Raw genomic sequence first — 19,472 nt, 5'->3', positions numbered from 1 at the left:
AGGTCCTTAACTCTATCATGCACACAACGGAGAGAAAGAAACAAACTGGTTTAGTTGTTGCATTCATCAGCCCGAGTTTACATGAAACAAAACATGAACGGAAGATGAAAGCTACATCTGTTGCAAAATACCAAGCAATAAATTCCATGTATATTATCTGTTAACATTAATCTTTATTTGCACAAAAGGTTTCGTAACTGTAAATATTGAAAGTTAAAATCCGGATGTTTATATTTACGAGCGTTTTTATTTTCATAGGTGTAGGCACTGCATTTACATACATGGTGTCGATGATCACGAATCTCGTGAACTTCACACAGCAGCAAAGAGGCAAAGTAATGGGGACACTCAATTGCTTCTTCTCCGGAAGTCCATTCGTCTATTCTCTAGTTTATTACCATGTAGTTAACGGGAATGATCCGGACAACTTGGAAAGCTTCCCTCGGCTGATGCTGCTGGTGGCAATATCATTCGCCGTTGTCAACAGTCTATGTATTTTATTCTTGAGAAGGCTTCCCGAGAGCAAGGAAAGGGCAAATCAATCCATATCCTACGAGGATATAAACGGAATACCGAACGATTTGAGCAAAATGTTGGAAAAAGACGCGTCAATGTCAACAACATGCCTGGCTGGAAACTGCAATTTTCACGCTTTACTATGGGTGTTTACTTTAACTTCATCCGTCGGCGTGTTTGTGACGAATAACCTGACGGAGATAGCCACAAGTGTAAGACTAGATCGTCATAACCCTACTCTGGTTCTTCTGATCCCCGTCACAACCATGGTAGTCAGTATTCTGATTGGAGTCCTCTCGGACAAATACATTGGGACCTTCCCTAGATCAAGCGTGGTCCTGATAGGTATCGGTTCATTCATCATATCGCAGATGCTGTTCCTGTTGTTGGCGGATGTTTTCTCCCTGCTGATCATAGCCACCATATTGGTTGGGATCGGGAACGCCATCATGTGGTCACTCGGGCCGGTCTTGACGGCCGACATCTTGTATATAGGTAATCTTGGCAGGAACTGGGGTTTAATTACCCTCGTAAATGCAATATTCTGCTTTGCTCTACAAGAAGTCTTCGGTGTCATGTACGAGAACGCCATCACTACTCCTAATGAACTCTTCTGTTTCGGACTACATTGTCTGCGCGGAGCGTTCGGTATCGGACTTACGTCTACCCTTCTCTCTTTTTTACCAGCATTGGTTCTGTTCATCCGAACGAAGAGTTCGTTTCCAAAACCAAAACCAGAAGTAAATGGCACTATTGCCATTCTCGAATAAGGAACAAAACTAGAAGGGTTTCATCACGTTGTAAAATAAACACATATATACCGAAAGAATTGTTTTGTTATTCGATACATCCGTTTCATATTAGACCTACTGATGTATCGTTTGTTAACTTCTATTAAACATGTCACACAAAATAGGTTTAATAATTATCTTTGAACAAATATAATGATATATATTCCAGTATAAATATGTGTATGTACATGTATACACTTATTATATAGATATATACTACNCAATCCTACTTTGGTTCTTCTGATCCCCGTCACAACCATGGTAGTCAGTATTCTGGTTGGAGTCCTCTCGGACAAATACATTGGGACCTTCCCTAGATCAAGCGTGATCCTGATAGGTATCGGTTCATTCATCATATCGCAGATGCTGTTCCTGTTGTTGGCGGATGTTTTTTCCCTGCTGATCATAGCCACCATATTGGTTGGGATCGGGAACACCATCATGTGGTCACTCGGGCCGGTCTTGACGGCCGACATCTTGTATATAGGTAATCTTGGCAGGAACTGGGGTTTAATTACCCTCGTAAATGCAATATTCTGCTTTGCTCTACAAGAAGTCTTCGGTGTCATGTACGAGAACGCCATCACTACTCCTAATGAACTCTTCTGTTTCGGACTACATTGTCTGCGCGGAGCGTTCGGTATCGGACTTACGTCCACACTTCTCTCTTTTTTACCAGCATTGGTTCTCTTCATCCGAGCGAAGAGTTCGTTTCCAAAACCAAAACCAGAAGTAAATGGCACTATTGCCATTCTCGAATAAGAAACAAAACTAGAAGGGTTTCATCACTTTGTAAAATAAACACATATATACCGAAATAATTGTTTTGATCTTCGATACATCCGTTTCATATTAAACCTACTGATGTATCGTTTGTTAACTTCTATTAAACATGTCACACAAAATAGGTTTAAGAATTATATTTGAAAAAATATAATGATATAATCCAGTATAAATATGTGTATGTAAATGTATACAATTACTATATAGATATATACTACAAAATGTTCTGAAATAAAGCAGTACATATGGATATGAATTTCTCCCATCCTTCACAGGTGTGTCTCCCGTTTTAGTCGGGAAAGATCAGCTTGTCAACCCCGAGGGGGAAGTTAACCTCGTGCCGATTAGCACGTGTTTAATTGAGACGTCATTAAAATGCGTTACTGGTAATTGTGACGTCATCAACAGGTGTTTTTGTTTACGCTACTGATGGTGGAGTTGTGACTGAAATAACGGATTGGGAGAAAAACAATCATCCCCTACCTTGAGGGTGTCACAGAGTTATCTCCAACTCTCGGGGTAATTTCTTTGGTTATCTTACCCTCGGCAGGGCCTCGGGTTAGGCAACCAAAAAAATCACCCCTCGGGGTTGAGATTTCTCTATCACACCTTCAAGGTAGGGGAAGATTCTATTAATCTTTTTCATATTTACGATTGATTTGTAGTGATATTTGATTTTCTGAAACAAAGTGAAAAATATCCAAAGTCCGTAATTACACAGATTTAAACCATCTTCTTATGATAATAGTAATACTACTTTATATCTAATGGGGTGAAAACGTGTATGTCATTAGGGAAGGTTAACGACAACCAAACTGAGTTCCTTTAATATCGTTGACAATGTTCATAGTTCAGTCCTTTTCAAAACTGCACCGGGCATGGACATTATGCAAAACTCATTTCAAACCTAGTGCAAATCAATGACAAATACAAAAGATGTTAATCGGAGACGAACAATCTGTCACAAAGGAGGAAGTGCCCATATCCTTATTACGCACATATTATGCTAATAATTGAAATTGGCCAGCACACCATTATAGTTTGACTAAAATATATCAATATTAAGAGAAATTGAAATTGAAGAAATACATGTACCCAAAACCTAAACAAATAATTATGAATTTCGCATATCTCTTATCAATGTTGGAATATTGTATATATTAACATTCTAGGTAAGTTATTGGTACAAAGAATGTTTGGTAAAAGGACGGACTGAAAACATCTTCCGCTCATTCGAACTGAAGATGGAGGACAACTAGATAAAGTATTTTTGTTTATGGGAACTCATCGGTGTCTGTATTGTAGATAAAATCGTCGTTGTTCACACACGACGATTTTGGATCTTGGAATTCGTCATATTGTCCTTCTTCCATCCCCCCAGGTTTAGTGTGATCGTAGATACCCGACTCGTCCCTATCTTCTTTTTTCCTCTCAAAGACATCGTATTCACTACCGAATGGTTGATTTGTGTTTGTGTGAGAGTAAAAGTCGTCGTCATCAATTCCTACGGGATTCCTCTCAGCCCCTGAAGTTTTACCCAGAATTCCGTAACCATAGTGATCGGTTTCTATCGCTGGACCAGCCTCCTCATGTGACAGGTGATCAGGGTCTTCCTGGTCGGCGACCGGAGTAGCAGTGTTGTTGTATCTAACCTCTAGTTCAGTATTTATGGAACCGCTAGTTGTACCGCCCTTGGACAGTTTATTTCTAAAACGAAAGATTAAGTTTGTATTACAGAATCGTGAAGCGAGACAAATGTCATAAACAATTACGTTAATATTCGAATTATATTTTTACACCGATATTTGAACTGAAACTATAATGTAATACATCACCCCCATAAGTTCTGAAATAATGTTTAAAAATGTATTGGGAGTGGTTAGATAAAACAGAGTGAATAACAACTATACATAACCGTTTAGCCAGATTTGATTCTAGTAGGCTTTACAATTATATTATTTTACCGATATATCACATGTTGTATTCAAAAGTTGCTTATGTGTAACGAAGAATTTTATAGGTATGACTCTATTTCGCTCCCTAACTCTGTATTTCTACATATGATTCCAACACTTTAGACGTGGATAGTTTATCCTTTAGACCTCTAGTACCACTGATGAGTCCGAAATGGACGAAATGGCATGATGGAGCAGTATAATGTTTACTTTGTTAGACCTTTAGTACCACTGATTAGTCCTAAATGGACGAAATTACCGTATGGTGCAGTATAATGTTTACCTTGTTAGACCTCTAATTCAACTGTTGAGATACTTTGTTAGACCTTAAGTACCACTGGTCAGTGCCAAAATGGACGAAATGGCCGTATGGTGCAGTATAATGTTTATTTTGTTAGACCTCTAGTACCACTGATCAGTCATAAATGGACGAAATAACCGTATGGAGCAGTATAATGTCTACTTTGTAAGACCTTAAGTACCACTGATTAGTCTCTAAATGAACGAAATGGTCGTATGGAGCAGTATAATGTTTACTTTGTTAGACCTTTAGTACCACTGATGAGTCCTTAATGGACAAAATAGACGTATGGTGCAATATAATGTTTAGTTTGTTTATTTTCTTCGTTGGCATACTAATTTTTTCTTTCATACTTCGTATTTCTATTGTTTATTATATCGACACATATAGAATAGGCTAAACATTCTCTTATCTCTGTCTGATTTAAACATATTTTATTGTCGAAACAGACAAAGGTATGAGAGACAAGTTCTAACAACTTACAGGCTCTTCTCCACGAATACAGCATATGAATTACATTTAAATCACGTGACGTACTATGTACACAGAGATAAATTTACAAGATAATAATAAGGTGGATGTATTTTGTCTAAATCTACTTTATCACAAAAAAGTAAAGGAGGTTTGGAAGAGAAAGTAGATGAAAGACGGGAAAGGAAGTCGAGAGGGAGCAGGTTTGATGACGATTGTAAAAGGTTCGTTCAGGTAGTATCAAAACGCTTTGTTGTATTCAAAAACGTCTGTACCGATTTAACTATATTGATGTTTGTTTCATAGGAGTAAGTGTCACTATTTCCCCATAAAATAATTTCTACGTTAAAATCTACATTTAAATCGCGCAATTTTCAAATAAGACACGTCTTTAAATAACAAAATTTGAATATGTAAAGAAGTTGTGATATCTCTGACTAATAAGTGTTCATATTGTTACATTGTAGCTGCACCCGACACAATTTTTCGCAAAGGTTTGAACTCGCTCGGACTTTACTTATATCTTATGGCGTGAAATATAATGCATATATTACAGCGTCATCACCAAATGACAATATCTGAAAACGAATGTCGATAATACTAAAGCAGCAACAGGATATTAAGGAACATCAAAACAAAAAGCTAGATATGGACCTCTGCACACAACCAGATAAAAAACAAGGTGTTTCGGAGGGGTAAGTGATCCATATATCATATGTTGCACTTCTCATAATGTCTTCCGTATATATTTTTGTCATTACAACGTAGGTAATCAACTTGTTTTCTTTAAGTTATCTGGCTTCATTCAAATCGGTAAAATCAAACAGTTTAAGAACAGGGTTGAGGAATATAGTAGGGTTCTGAGACGACGTCTGTTTCCCAAGGCAAATATATACATATACGGCCACCTCTGTCCTGATACCACACGACGCTATTCAACAACATATGTTCTTTCTTACACGGTCAATTTTTCAATTTGTTTAATCACTATACGACTTACATAACGTAATGCTATTCAACACCTTTCGACTGGCACTATCCTGATACTTAAAGATACCATACGATCAGATGCAATTTTATTATGTGCATCAATATAAGACCAAATCTGTTTTGACACTATCTGACTAGTTCTGACGTAATACTTTACGTTACTTTACGCTTATATTACTACCATCTGTGTTCTGATGATATAGACACTGTACTACCATCTCTGTTCTGATGATATAGACACTGTACTACCATCTCTGTTCTGATTATATAGACACTGTACTACCACCTCTGTTATGATGATATAGACTATGTTTTCCTCAGAGCCTGCAGGGCCCGTATGACCCTGACCGTACTTAATACTACAATTTAATTACCGTAAGATACAGATGATGACAGCTGCCACTAGTAACACCATTGCACAGGTAACTACCGCGACGACCATAGTACCTGACACAAATATAAAAAATAACATCAGCAAATTCATAGCAAACTTGTCAGTAAGTAATACAATGTTTTTATTGTAAATAATGGTTTAAATTGATTTTCGATAAGTATTCACTCATGGAAGGAAACAAATCCGTTGTAGTTATTGTCCCTGCTCAGTATCAAAGAAGTAAGAAGCTTTACTTCAACTGGAAACATCAGGGTTAAATGATAAGTGACCGAGTAATAAAAGTCAGTACTTTTAGCATGAGCCCTAATAACGCCTATGAATTCCGTCAAATCATTATTTGTGTCCTGCTAATATGCAGTCAATTCCTTTAACTAAAACATAACAAAGTCTATTTACGTATTAGTTTACGGTAAACGTGGAAACAAGGATAAATGCTAATCGAAGTGTGACCAATAAGTCTTGCCATTTAAGTACGCATAGAAATAACGTCGGCATTATTCAGTCCTGTGTTTTATTTTTAACAACGTGAAATTGTAACAATAAAGCTAAAATAACGAAAAATATCGGGAACCCATCTTTAAACGGTGGTGTATAAACGTAATTAACCACAGATGACGTATCGTTATATCAGTATTGTATGCGTGTTAATACATGTAGTTAGATAGTCGTACCATTTTGGTTATTCTACCTAATATGTCAAAAATAGTTTTTGTTTTATGGGAAGGTGTGTTTATTCCACAACGAGTAATCGTATTATAAGATTAATTCTAAAAAAAATGAAGAAGAATATGATCTTTAGAGCGTTTTTAGTTTACCTGTTTATATTGGAAATTAACTAACGGAAATGAGGATAAACATGTTTATCCACAGTCTTGATTTGGGTTACATCTTTCAACAACAGTTTTTATGACATTGTCGAAATCACAATCTCACAACTACAAGTCAGTCCCAGAAGCAATTTGTAATATATCCAAATTTTGTTTATTAATAAATTCAAATTAAGTCAGAGTGTTTGTTAATTTGTAAAAACATTCATTATGGCGCTACATCGTTGATGAATGACCGTAACTGGAAGTATAAGTCAAAGTTTGACATTCTTTAAACCATAAATTCAGAATATTAGCCAAACAAAATGACGAATTTATGTTTAACCAATACCGATTAATCGATTCCCTTGACGTTGATAAATTTTGATAAGTGTGGTAGAAAATAATAGTGCTTCTTTGTAAAAAAAAAGTACTTAATGTTTAATTACCACTAGTTTAACTAGCAGGTTATGATGAGGTTTGTTGTACCTCAGACATGCAGTCCAGAAATAATAGTTTAAAAGTTTTTCAGTAGTGGTCTCCCTTTTTCTATGGTGAATCAATTCCCACAAATCGCGATATCGTAAGGTTATGAGATTTGCCTCCCTTAAGTCCATAGGAAAATAATAGCGAATGGCAGGTAACCTACAAAAAAGGTCAACACATATAGAGTGATGTGGGAAGGGAGTATCCTCAGAGCTGGATACCAACAAGTAAAACATCCGGTCAGAAAATGCTCGCGAGGAAAATGTACTAAGGACCACTTTAAAAATACACAAGGTTTGACAATTTAATTAAACTCAAACGGACCAATTAAATTCTACATTTACAACTAGAGGCTAAGTACGATGTAGAGAGGACTTGGGTTAAGCCCCTGATCGCTATATATCTTACCGGCTCTCTGTGATTCTTTAGTAGACGAGTAACTGAATTAATAACTAATTATTCATAGCAGTATTATCCCTACTTAAACCATTAGGAATATTTAAATTGTACAAAAATTGATTTAATAATAAGAACTATTTGAAATTATATTAATCGTAGTAAAAAAGTGTATTTAACTCTCCTGCTGCGACATGAAAATCAGTAAAAGAGCATGTAACCCATAAAATGGTTTTAAAAAGTTATTATGCAACCACACAACTATCTAAAGTATAGAGCATATATACCAAGTTATATAAATAATAGTCACGGGGGTTTGCAACAATAGTTTACACTTTTTTAAATAGATATTAGAAAGTGGACGAAAATCCTCACAACGTACTGATCATGTACCAAATTTAATTAAAAACCGGTTGAGAAGGTAAATATCAGTACTTCTTGGTAAAACACAGAACGAGGAGAAGGGACATAACTCCCTTGAGTAAATTCAAAAATAACAAATCTTGCAGAAATATAGTTTGCTATGGTAATTGATTTAAATTTGTATTCATCAAACCAAAACTACTACCCTTAAAACTATGAAGTGTATTTATCTACGAGATACAGTTCAATTTACAGTATATCATATCAAGATGTGTTTTTGTGAACAAAAACATATGTCTCCCCTTTAACGGTTTAAAGATTACGGCCCGGACATGTTATGCCTGAAAACATTGCACTTTGACCTCACGAGCAAGGCTACAATGACCTTATGACAGTGCAGTGAACACCGTTTATGGGTGATGCCGGTATCATTCAAGTTGCATCAATATATCTTTAACGGTTTAAAAGTTACAGCCCGGACAAGATGGTCCTGGCAAATTTACACATATTTGACCTTTGCCATTGGGTTTAAGTTCACAATGACCTAAGGACAGTCCATTGCACATCGTATATGGTAATGCATGTATACTTGAAGTCTCATCAAGATATCTTTAACGGTTCAAAGGTTACGTCCCGTGTTTTCATCATTACCATACCATGATACAGAATATATGAATATACATGATCGCGTGGTAAGCATTGCCTTTTTTGTAATGAACACAAATGACGGAAACTTAAATTGAACAAAAAAACTGGGGTTTTTTAAACCCACTTCAGAATACCAAAATTTCTTTAAAAAATAAGATTATACACATTTGATTGAACAAACATTATGTTATGAAATTTCGTACATATGATTGAAATCTCATTGATTGAAACGAGTACCTACGACAAACAATAACTGACATATCTATAAAGAACATATAATGACAACTACAATATCATAAACGACGCACCGGTGTTGACATTTACCTGACTGCTAGAAGTTAGGCATTTGGTACATATCATATATTGGTATTAATACAAAAATAACTGAGAATAAACCGTGTAAAAAAAAAAGAATAAACGCAAAATGAGTCTACACTAGCTGCGCACTTACACACTTACCTAACGGGATGTCACCGCTGTCAGTGTTTAATTGGACACTGATAAATCCGGAACAAAAGGTCTCATTGGTTACCAAGGGCATGTGTGTTCCTGACAAAAAATATAAACTCATATGTTTTCTCTCTCTCTTGTATATATTTTTGAAGATTAAAGCAATGATAGCGGACAAAAACAATAACATTTCACCTTACATTTTTCATTATCATATGTGAAACATAATTTCCCTAAACATTGCATACGACATCATACTAGTATACAGATTAAGACAACAGCTTTTCATGTCATGTCTTAAAATGAAGCTGATTTTTTTACAGAAAATATCTTACAAAAATGCCTGTTCTAATTATGCTGACAATTGTATATCGGATGCTCCAGTATTATTTTCCACATTCCTGGATGAAGCACTACTACAAAGGGGCATTGCTATCTAGTATATATACTTACTGTTGACGACACAAACAAAATTTCGGTTCTCGCTACAGTTCACACTCGTCAACAACATTTCGGACGCTTGGATTACACCGCCTGTTGTACACATTCCCACCTCATTAGTTTCTGTAGGAAATATAATTAGCATTTAAATCATGAGATAACATAAATTCAAATCGATATTGGAAAGTGTGAAATGTGTACGCAAGTCTATACAGGTAAAACATTTTAACTACTGAATTAGTATGCAACATCCAAATTCGAAATACAACGGCTCCATTTTTTATATAAATATTTTCTCTGCACCCTTAGAATATGTTAAGGCTAAATAAAAGGCTCAAAGTTAACAACTTGATTGCTGGGCTGATACCTGCCTATGCAAATAACAGAGGAGCTAGATATTCTGCCACGCGATTCAATTCATCTCTTTCAAATCTCCTTCGAATGTAAAAGGATTTTTGACGTTTTCCACTATATTTAACTCTTCCGCAAGATGGCACGTAGAGAGCACTCGAGTTTACATTGCATCATGACATACCCGACGGGATGGCGAGGTTACATAAGGTATGCATATCAAGAAAGGAACCAATTGCTTTCAAAATAGTGCAACATTTAACCACTTATGTTTGTTATTTATTCCGTGGTTTTATATTTATCGATTAAATCATTGATCCATTCTTTGCTGTCTGTTGTACTGTTGTAAGTTTTATCAGTTAATTGTTCTTTGTATATTTATATATTCAAGACTTTATTTTATACAAGATAACATACAGAACATCATAAAAATTGATACCTCCATCGTTTGTACTCGTTGTTTCTATGGTGTTGGCCAGCCATATATCATGGTTAGTGTCCATGCATGTGAGGAACATGTTATTCATGAAGTCGCGAGTAGCCAGGAAGCCTGTCATATTGTTAGTGCAGTACTTGGTAGCAGAGGCGAAGTCTAGTCTCTCTGGTGAATATATCGCAAGGAACTCCAAACCTGGAAAGCGTTAACGTACGACGATATTTCATTACTCATACAACTGTTAATAAATGATATGAAATTTTGTTACAAATATAAGAGATACACAATTAATACTTAAACAAAATGAAGATACTGACTTACTTGATAGGCATATCATATGAACTGGATCCCAAACGTCCGTTACACGCATACAATCACAGGTATTATACCTGTCGTTACATGTCAGGTGATCAGTGCAGTCGGAATTCATCAAACAGCTTTCGTTCCATGTTTCTTCAAGAATAAAAAATTGTAAAAGTGATTACAAAATGGCACTTAAACTCATCAATGTGAACAGCATTATCATCTACATAGTTGTTGTTGACATGTGTGGTTGGTAAGGTTAAACTGGTAAACTTGAAATATAACAGGTATCACAAAGTTACAGGCAACAATTCAGATTGGAATAGCCAACAAATCAGAGATGCTAGAAGTCTACGTTAATTCTCAATTCAACAAAATATATTCATGTTTTGTGATACATGGATAAACTATCGGTTGCATTTTTTTTTTATATCACGTTTATATTTTATTCTTTGTGAGAACAGTCAAACGAAAAGAAAAGACAAGGTACAAGACCTTCCATACCATAAGACAAGATCCAAAAACAAGTCGATGCAAAAAAGACCACAAGGTCAATTCACAAAGCATAAATAAGAGAACACTGAAGTGTCAACAAAATCGTACATTCAACTCAAAATCTATAAAACTAGGGCAACACATGACATTAGAAATAATTTACAATGAGACCCCTGCAAAAATGCAAGAAAACTTTGACCAGATGTTCTGGAAGGCTAAGCGTCTTCTACTTTATCGATGACAGCCCGACAAATCCAAAGCATGACAGGTCCTCATGGCGATATCTGGGGTTGTGAAAACTAAACAACATTGCATACTAATGAGCAGAACCAAAAACATCGACCTTCATAAAAAACAGGACATTTATTTCATAACGAAATCATATTGGCGACCATAACATTTCTTTGGAAGCCCAGTGTTATAAGTTTGTCCGTCGCCGGCGACATCTATCACGGAAGTCGTACTGTTCGGAGACATGCATATATCAAGTTCAGGAGGATATATACAATAGACTTGGTCAAAACTTTGTTGATATTTAAAGACAGCATAATGTTGATATAGCAGCATGTGAAAAAAAAAAAAAAAAAAAATAAGATAACCTCATTCATTTTTTAAATCGAAGGCGAAATCAGGTCTTCCGGAAGGCAAATGTGTTGATTCGATGTGTATGAAGAGGTCAGAGTATCCCTTGAAAACAGAAAATGTTACTGCAAAGCATACCGAGAGGTTGCCGTAAAGCATCATGGGATACTCTGACTTATCATGAAATAATATGTTGAAGTGAAATGTTTTCTATGTGTGTCTCATTATCTATGAATAATTACCTCCATTCACTACTATGAAGTATAACCTCCTTTCACTACAATAAATTATAACATCTATTAACTACAATAAATTATAACCTGCATTACCATCTAGGAACTATAACCTAAATTAACAACAATAATGATAACCTACATTGACTACAATAAGTCATAAAAACCGTTAACTACAAAAAAGGTTATAACCTCCATCAACTACTATTAATTATAATCTTTATTAACAAAACAAAAATGATCTTCGTTAATAAATTATAACTTTCAATATCGTTATTATATTTATTGTGACACATCTATATTGTGAGGAGTATTACTATATCAAAACATTGACCATTCGAGCATTTGCATGAACAATTACATACCCTAGCTATTACTGTGCATTGTTTACACTTTTTTAATTTATAATATTTCAACCTCTATTCACTACAATGAAGTATAACCTCCATTCACTACTATAAATTATTACCTCCATTTACTGCAATGAAAATAACCTCTACTAACTACAATAAATATAACCTCGTTTAACTAAAATAAACTGTAACCTGCACTTACAACAATAAATTATAACCTGTATTAACTACTTATGAATAATTACACGCACGACCTCATTTCACTACAGTGAATGATTACCTCAGTTAACTACAGTAAATAATAACATCCATTAACTACAATGATTATAACCTGCTCTATGTACAATAGCATATGACAGGTTACAACCTATTCATCGGGTTAGGTATTTTTTCATAAAACAAAATAAAAAGCGTTCAATCATTATATAAAGGCAAGTATTTTATATAAAAAAAATCTTACTTGGGCATGGCCTTTCGTTACAGAATCCAACAATTTTGTTTCTGCCTGCGCATGCCGACCCACCATATTGGGGTGTTGGATTGTTACACAACCTTTTTTCGGTCTGAACCCCCTCCCCGCAAGTCACTGAACAAGGTCCATAAGACATCCATGGACTCCAACCTCCATAAACTAAAACAAAAAATAACCGCAATTGAATAATTCAACCTCTATTAACTTCAATAAAGCATAATCTCTATTGATGATAAAAATGTACAACCTTCACTTATTTTAACGGATTCCAACCATCATTACAAGTAACTGCAATGAGATATAACCTATAGTAACTACATTTAAGCATTGAACTGTTACCAGATGCAGTATACAGTCGATATGAATGCCATTTTGGTGACAGATAAACACTGTGTACACATACTATGTTGTTGCCACTTATATATAAGTGTTGATTTTACACGGACTGCTCTGTTGTCCGGTGATAATCAGATTTGAGTTCATTTAAGCGTTGGGCTATAAGTATTTTCAACATGTTGTGATAAGGTCCGTAAAAGTAGCTAACATTTTCGATAATTTCGCTGGTGTTTAGAATTCGTGGATATTATTCAAAGCGCGAATATAGCGAAATTAAAACCCCTGCGAAAAATAACCGCTCTACTGTACTAAAATAAATGATAGCATCCATTAACTTCGAAAAGGTACATATATATGTATAACCTGCACTCACTACAATGCATTATTACAGTGTACCTCAATTAACTACAATAAATTGTATCCTCCATTAACTACAATGAACAAAATCCTGCACTAACTACATTGAAACATAACCTGCACTAACTAGAAAAGCATATGACAGGTCACAACCTATTCATGATGTTAGTTTTTTTCATAAAGAAATAAAAAAAAAACGTTCAATCATTACCATAAGAGGCAAGTGTTTTATATCACATTTCTTACTTGGGCATATCCTTTCGTTACATATTCCACGAGATATGTTACTGCCTGCACATATAAATCCGCCATTTAGAGGTGTTGGATTGTTACACGACCTAATCCACTTCTGAACCCCCTCGCCGCAAGTCGCTGAACAACCTCCATAATAACTCCACTGACTCCAACCTCCATCAACTAAAATTAATAATAACTACAATTCAATATATAATAGTTCAACCATCAAATGTACTGTTTTACTCTACTCTATGTCCTCTCAGTACACAGACAAATTCCAGAGATTGTCATAATGCCTATCGTAAGCATGTTTACATCAGAAACCTATTGATGTGTCCTAAAGCGTTCCACTCTGTTGTCTTTGATAATGGATAAGTATAAGAATATCGTTATTACATTTATTGGGACACATCTTTATTGTGAAGAGTATTACTATAACAAAACGTTGACCATTCGAGCATTTGCATGTAAAATGACATACCCTAGCTATTACAGAACATGTTGTTTACACTTTTATCAATTTATAATATTCCAACCTAGATCTATTCACTTCAATGAAAAAATACCTCTATTAACTACGATAAACATAACTTCGTTTAAGTACAATGAAATATAACCTGCACTTACTACAATAGCATATGATAGATTAAAACCTATTCAAGGTGTTGTTTTTCATAAAGAAATTAAAAAAGCGTATAATCTTTGAAATGAAACAAATCTATAGACATTTTCTCACTGAAAGTTCTTTCAACAATGAATTCAATTGAAAAATAGTGTGCATATTTTTATTAATTTTTATTATTATTTTGAGATCTTCTATAATAGGAACAAATACTTTCACAAATACATGCAAGTTATTTAACAACATATCCTTACCAGCACACTGGACACCTGCATTATTTTCGCAAGACGGACAGTTGTTATAAACCACTGGGCAAAATCTCAATTCTGACTCGTATCCAAGGCATCGATATGAATCAGTCCACCCTGATACTTTGTCAATTATTGGGAATGTTGCGCCTCTGTTGCCTCTACTATAATACAAATATCTGAGTAACATTTAAAGTATTTAAACATACTATCCTAATTGTACGTCGTCTTCCATTTAACATATCGGAAACATGGTAAATCGATACAGACGTACAACTGTTCTAATATACTTAGAAACTCCGTAGTTTGTAACTTGTAAACAACACAACATATAGTCTGTTAAAGTTAACACTGGTAAAATAAACAACAAACTAACAACATTCAGTCGTAATCATTGGAAATAAAAACTACTGCCAATATAACTTAAATGCTTATTTGTATCTTCATTTCTCTTGATTTCGGGTTTTAGCGTACATCTTCATCATGTCGATATAATGTTACTTGCCGAAATCAAACAACCCATTTTTTGTCACCTATATACCACTTCAAACAAATATAATATTCATAAGTGTTTCCTAATCAGTATTTATCAGCTATGGAAATAAAAAGGAGACAAAAGATTACTGTACTTGGAACAAGTATGATCCAAAACACGGTTGATGAAACTATGTACATACAAAGAGCAATGTTCAGTGTTTAATTACAGGTATGTAATGTATATAGCTAGTACAACTGGTTACCGTTATATATAAATGTACATAGAAAAACTGGTTACCGTTATATAGAAATGTACAAAGAACAACTCGTTACCGTTGTATAGAAATGTTGTTACATAGAACAACTGGTTACCGTTATGTAGAAATGTACGTAGAATAACTGGTTACCGTTATATAGAAATGTACAAAGAACAACTCGTTATCGTTGTATAGAAATGTTGTTACATAGAACAACTGGTTACCGTTATATAGAAATGCACATTGAACAACTCGTTACCGTTATATAGAAATGTTGTCACATAGAACAACTGGTTACCGTTATATAGAAATGTTGTTACGTACATAGAAAAACTGGTTACAGTTATATAGAAATGTACATAGAACAACTGGTTACCGTAATATAGAAATGTTGTTACATAGAACAACTGGTTACCGTTATATAGAAATGTTGTTACATAGAACAACTGGTTACCGTTATATAGAAATGNGTGTTCATATAAAAGTACATACAGTACATACATGTACGTGTCCTAAAATGTAAAGCATCTAGTTCCTTGTAACTAGTAAATAAAATATGATAATATACATTTCCAACGAACTTACGATGACAATATACCCGTTTTTAAAGAAAACGCCAAGCCTCAGAGAATAAATGACAAAGCGGCAATTAACACATGGTAGACTTTAAGTTATGCTGATACCTGAGTTACCTGATATCCTGGTATAGTGAAGTCATTTCACCTTCTTTACAGCTTTCAAATTAGTAATAACCGGCTATATGCTGAATACAAATGCGGTAACGCTTTTAACTCATTCACCCCTGAAGACACATTGTATCTCTTCCAATTCAAAGGATGGAATAGTTTATTATAAAATTCAGGGGTGAATAAGTAATCTGAGCTGAAGATAACAAGGAACCAGTTTGAATCTCGACTGTAATTATATTAGTTTGAATTTGTGTATTGATACGAAGAAATAAAATGTTCAATATCATCAATAAACTAGGATACAAAAACTGATACAGAAAGAAACAAAATCAAAAGGGAAAACATCATCATGATCATGTTCAAATATATATATATATAACAAAAAGATGAAATTAATAAAACGGAAATGTCCTCCGATATTCCACCGTGTTTGCATTTCATACACCCGTCATGATGTCTCCCGTAAAACCCAGTAGAGTTGCATCAGCTACTTAGGATTTAAACTATTTAGTTTTTGTGTCATGTCGTTTATGTAAAATAAGTGACGATTATATTGACCAGTTGAACTGTCTTTCCCAAACAACTCTACGATATTTGTGTTTGTTTGTGAAATGGAGCTTCGAAGTCTTACAGCACCTATAATACATATAGAAAAACGTTTGTAATACAGATGGGTTAACACTGATAGCGCTACAGCTCCCCTGTACACCCCACCCCCACCCCCCTACCCCCTCAGGCCTTAGGGGTAAGTAGGGTATTATTTTCCATGATAAACATTCCCACTAAATGTAGTCATTTTAACAGTACACATGTATAAACAACTATACACGAACGTGTTATTTCCCGTTACAAGCCACAGTAAACGGTACTCCCTCCTAGGAAAGAATGCGGGGCCAGGGGCATAGCAATTTCCAAATTTTAATAAACCAACTTATCGCCTTTCAATGGAGATTATTTGACTAAAGAATTCTTAGGGATGAATAGGTGACCCTAGTCTCACTTTATGGGATGACCTGAAAAACACATGAACGCTATCTAATAAGGAAATTAATACCAAAACTAAGTCAACTTTACCTTATCATTGGCGGATATATATTTTCGAAAATCTCCAATCTATGAAACAAATCACAAACGTGTATGGGCCCGAGTAAAAACGTACAGCTTATATTACCTAATGATTAACCAAAAGCTTCTTCTGAACGCTAATGCTTAATTTTCATATATTTTCAATATTTTTTCATAAATTGTTATTGAAATGGTTAGAATTAATGTGTTCTTATCGTACCCACTATACCCACCTTAATCATTTTAACTGCGCAATCACCAGTCGTATAGTATTGTACCGCTATTTAGGCGCCAGGTACAATTATTAAACAAGATATTGGCTTGGAGTTGTCCTTGCATTGTAGATTTGTAGGAAGACAGATATTCTTTTTTTCCTCAAGAAATTCACTTTAATTTGAATATGCATTATCCGAAGGAGGGACGTTTAACTGTAAAAAGATACAGATTCACTAATAAATATTTCATCGATTATATCGGATTGCTATAATATGCAATTGCCCCAATTGTGGTAACCAATTACAATTTGTACAGGATGCAGAACACGTAAACATCTTAATAGCAAGACATTGCAGAGGGATCTTAGCACCCACCAGTATACCGTCTTGATAAGTTCTATGTAAGATTGATCTTTTCTTTTCTTCTTTTATTTTCTCTTACATTTGTATCTGTTATATTGCGTCATGTTAACAGTTAAGTGTACCTTGTGGTAACCATCAGTCAAAACCTCATACTGTTGTGTATGATATTGTTCCTTCAAAGTGAGGTTGTCGTTTGACCTATGTGCTAGCACAGTACTTAATTTTTAAATAGGGAACTCCTAATTTGAAATTTGAGAAAGATCTATCCAGTACTACTTTGTAAATATTGATAACCCACTGGAACTGTCAAAACCCACGATGGCTGCCTAGCGACCTTTTTCTTCTTCTAATCAGCCTAAAATGAAGCAGGCACAATTTAGGACCTATGTCAAAATTCAAGCTAGCTGTCTGGTGGCCAGCATGTTGTTCATATCAGTCTCAAAATGAAACATGCCAACTGATGGACCATTAGAAATCTACATGTGAAATGTGAGAAATAGAGGTTCCCAAATGAATGATGGAAGATAATCATGTTTATCTAACTCGAGTTAGTTGATCTTCAAATTGTATTTTACAATTTGAAAATTAACTAACAAGAGCGAGATAAACGTGATAACTAGGCCTAACTATCACTAGTTTGGGGACCTGTTTCTCCCATAACATTCGTATTTTATCGGAATAAACACATTTTTTCCCTTGGAAAATACATCATGTGTGTTTCCGATTGGGGAAACTATTGCTATGGAGCATGAAAATGACGTCACAATGGAAAATGACGTCGAAAGCTTTGTTACGTTTTTTGACGTCATAAATCAAAGATTGACCAACGAAATCACATACCCACGGTTTATACCAAATTGGTTCCCCTTCATCCAAGGATGCTTCAGACCAAATGTGGAACAAATCCTTTCATTCCTACAGAAGAAGAGGATTTTCAAGAATTTGCTATATTTCCCCTATTGAGCCCCGCCCTCAACCCCCAGGGGGACCAGACTAACCATTTATACAAAATGTGTTCCCCTTATCCCAAGGATGCTCCACACCAAATATGGACCAAATCCTTTCATTCCTACAGAAGAAGAAGAATTTTAAAGAATAATTTGCTATGTTTCCCCTATTGGGCTCCGCCGCTCAGGCCCACGATTTATACAAAATTGGTTCCCCTTCACCCAAGGATGCTTCAGACCAAATATGGAACAAATCCTTTCATTCCTACAGAAGAAGAAAGATTTTCAAGAATTTGCTATATTTCCCCTATTGAGCCCCGACCCCCAGCCCCCAGTGGAGCCAGACTCACTGTTTACACAGAATTGGTTCCCCTTCATCCAAGAATGATTCAAACCAAATATGGACCAAATCCTTTCATTCCTACAGAAGAAGAAGGATTTTAAAGAATTCGCTATGTTTTTCCTATTGAGCCCCGCCCCTCATCCTCCAGGGAGGCCACACTCACCATTTATACACAATTTCTATCCCTTCCCCCGAGGATGCTTCTGACTAAATTTGGTCAAAAACTGCTGAGTGGTTCATGACTAGTAGCGATTTTTAGGAAAAGTTGACGGACAGACGACAGACGACGGACGACGGACG

At 35.2% G+C, this 19,472-nt stretch overlaps 2 protein-coding genes across 4 annotated transcripts in view; both read right to left on the bottom strand.

Annotated features, from left to right (window-relative positions):
• Positions 1–706: 706 nt before the first annotated feature.
• LOC110459367 lies at positions 707–2,173 on the bottom strand. The gene is made up of 2 exons (XM_021511586.1): positions 1,529–2,173; positions 707–745 (listed from the first exon to the last, which is right to left on the bottom strand). Exons 1-2 carry the CDS (start codon positions 2,057–2,059, stop codon positions 743–745), a joined length of 534 nt encoding a protein of 177 aa, XP_021367261.1. The 5' UTR covers positions 2,060–2,173; the 3' UTR covers positions 707–742.
• Positions 2,174–2,208: 35 nt separating this feature from the next.
• Positions 2,209–19,472, bottom strand: part of LOC110459366 — a 21,181-nt gene continuing 3,917 nt past the window's right edge. The window contains exons 1-9 of one of the 3 annotated variants that reach the window (XM_021511585.1): positions 14,823–14,937; positions 13,956–14,142; positions 13,005–13,175; positions 10,900–11,031; positions 10,582–10,773; positions 9,804–9,914; positions 9,360–9,449; positions 6,182–6,254; positions 2,229–3,797 (exon numbers count right to left, since the gene is read on the bottom strand). In XM_021511585.1, coding sequence (XP_021367260.1) covers positions 3,365–3,797; positions 6,182–6,254; positions 9,360–9,449; positions 9,804–9,914; positions 10,582–10,773; positions 10,900–11,031; positions 13,005–13,175; positions 13,956–14,142; positions 14,823–14,843 — 1,410 coding nt within the window. In that variant the 5' untranslated portion in view covers positions 14,844–14,937 and the 3' untranslated portion in view covers positions 2,229–3,364. Of the gene's footprint in view, positions 3,798–6,181; positions 6,255–9,359; positions 9,450–9,803; positions 9,915–10,581; positions 10,774–10,899; positions 11,032–13,004; positions 13,176–13,955; positions 14,143–14,822; positions 14,938–19,472 lie in introns of those variants that run through there. The other 2 variants (XM_021511584.1, XM_021511583.1) reach the window with 2 other exon arrangements.

The sequence above is a fragment of the Mizuhopecten yessoensis genome, unplaced genomic scaffold (genome assembly GCF_002113885.1).
Source record: "Mizuhopecten yessoensis strain PY_sf001 unplaced genomic scaffold, ASM211388v2 scaffold10045, whole genome shotgun sequence".
Classification (NCBI taxonomy): Eukaryota; Metazoa; Mollusca; class Bivalvia; order Pectinida; family Pectinidae; genus Mizuhopecten; species Mizuhopecten yessoensis.
Note: the sequence above shows the minus strand (reverse complement) of the source record. Positions and strands in the feature narration are given on the sequence as shown.

Excerpts from the sequence above, each read along its gene's own strand:
- LOC110459367 (XM_021511586.1), bottom strand. The coding sequence starts at position 2,059 with ATGGCAATAGTGCCATTTACTTCTGGTTTTGGTTTTGGAAACGAACTC.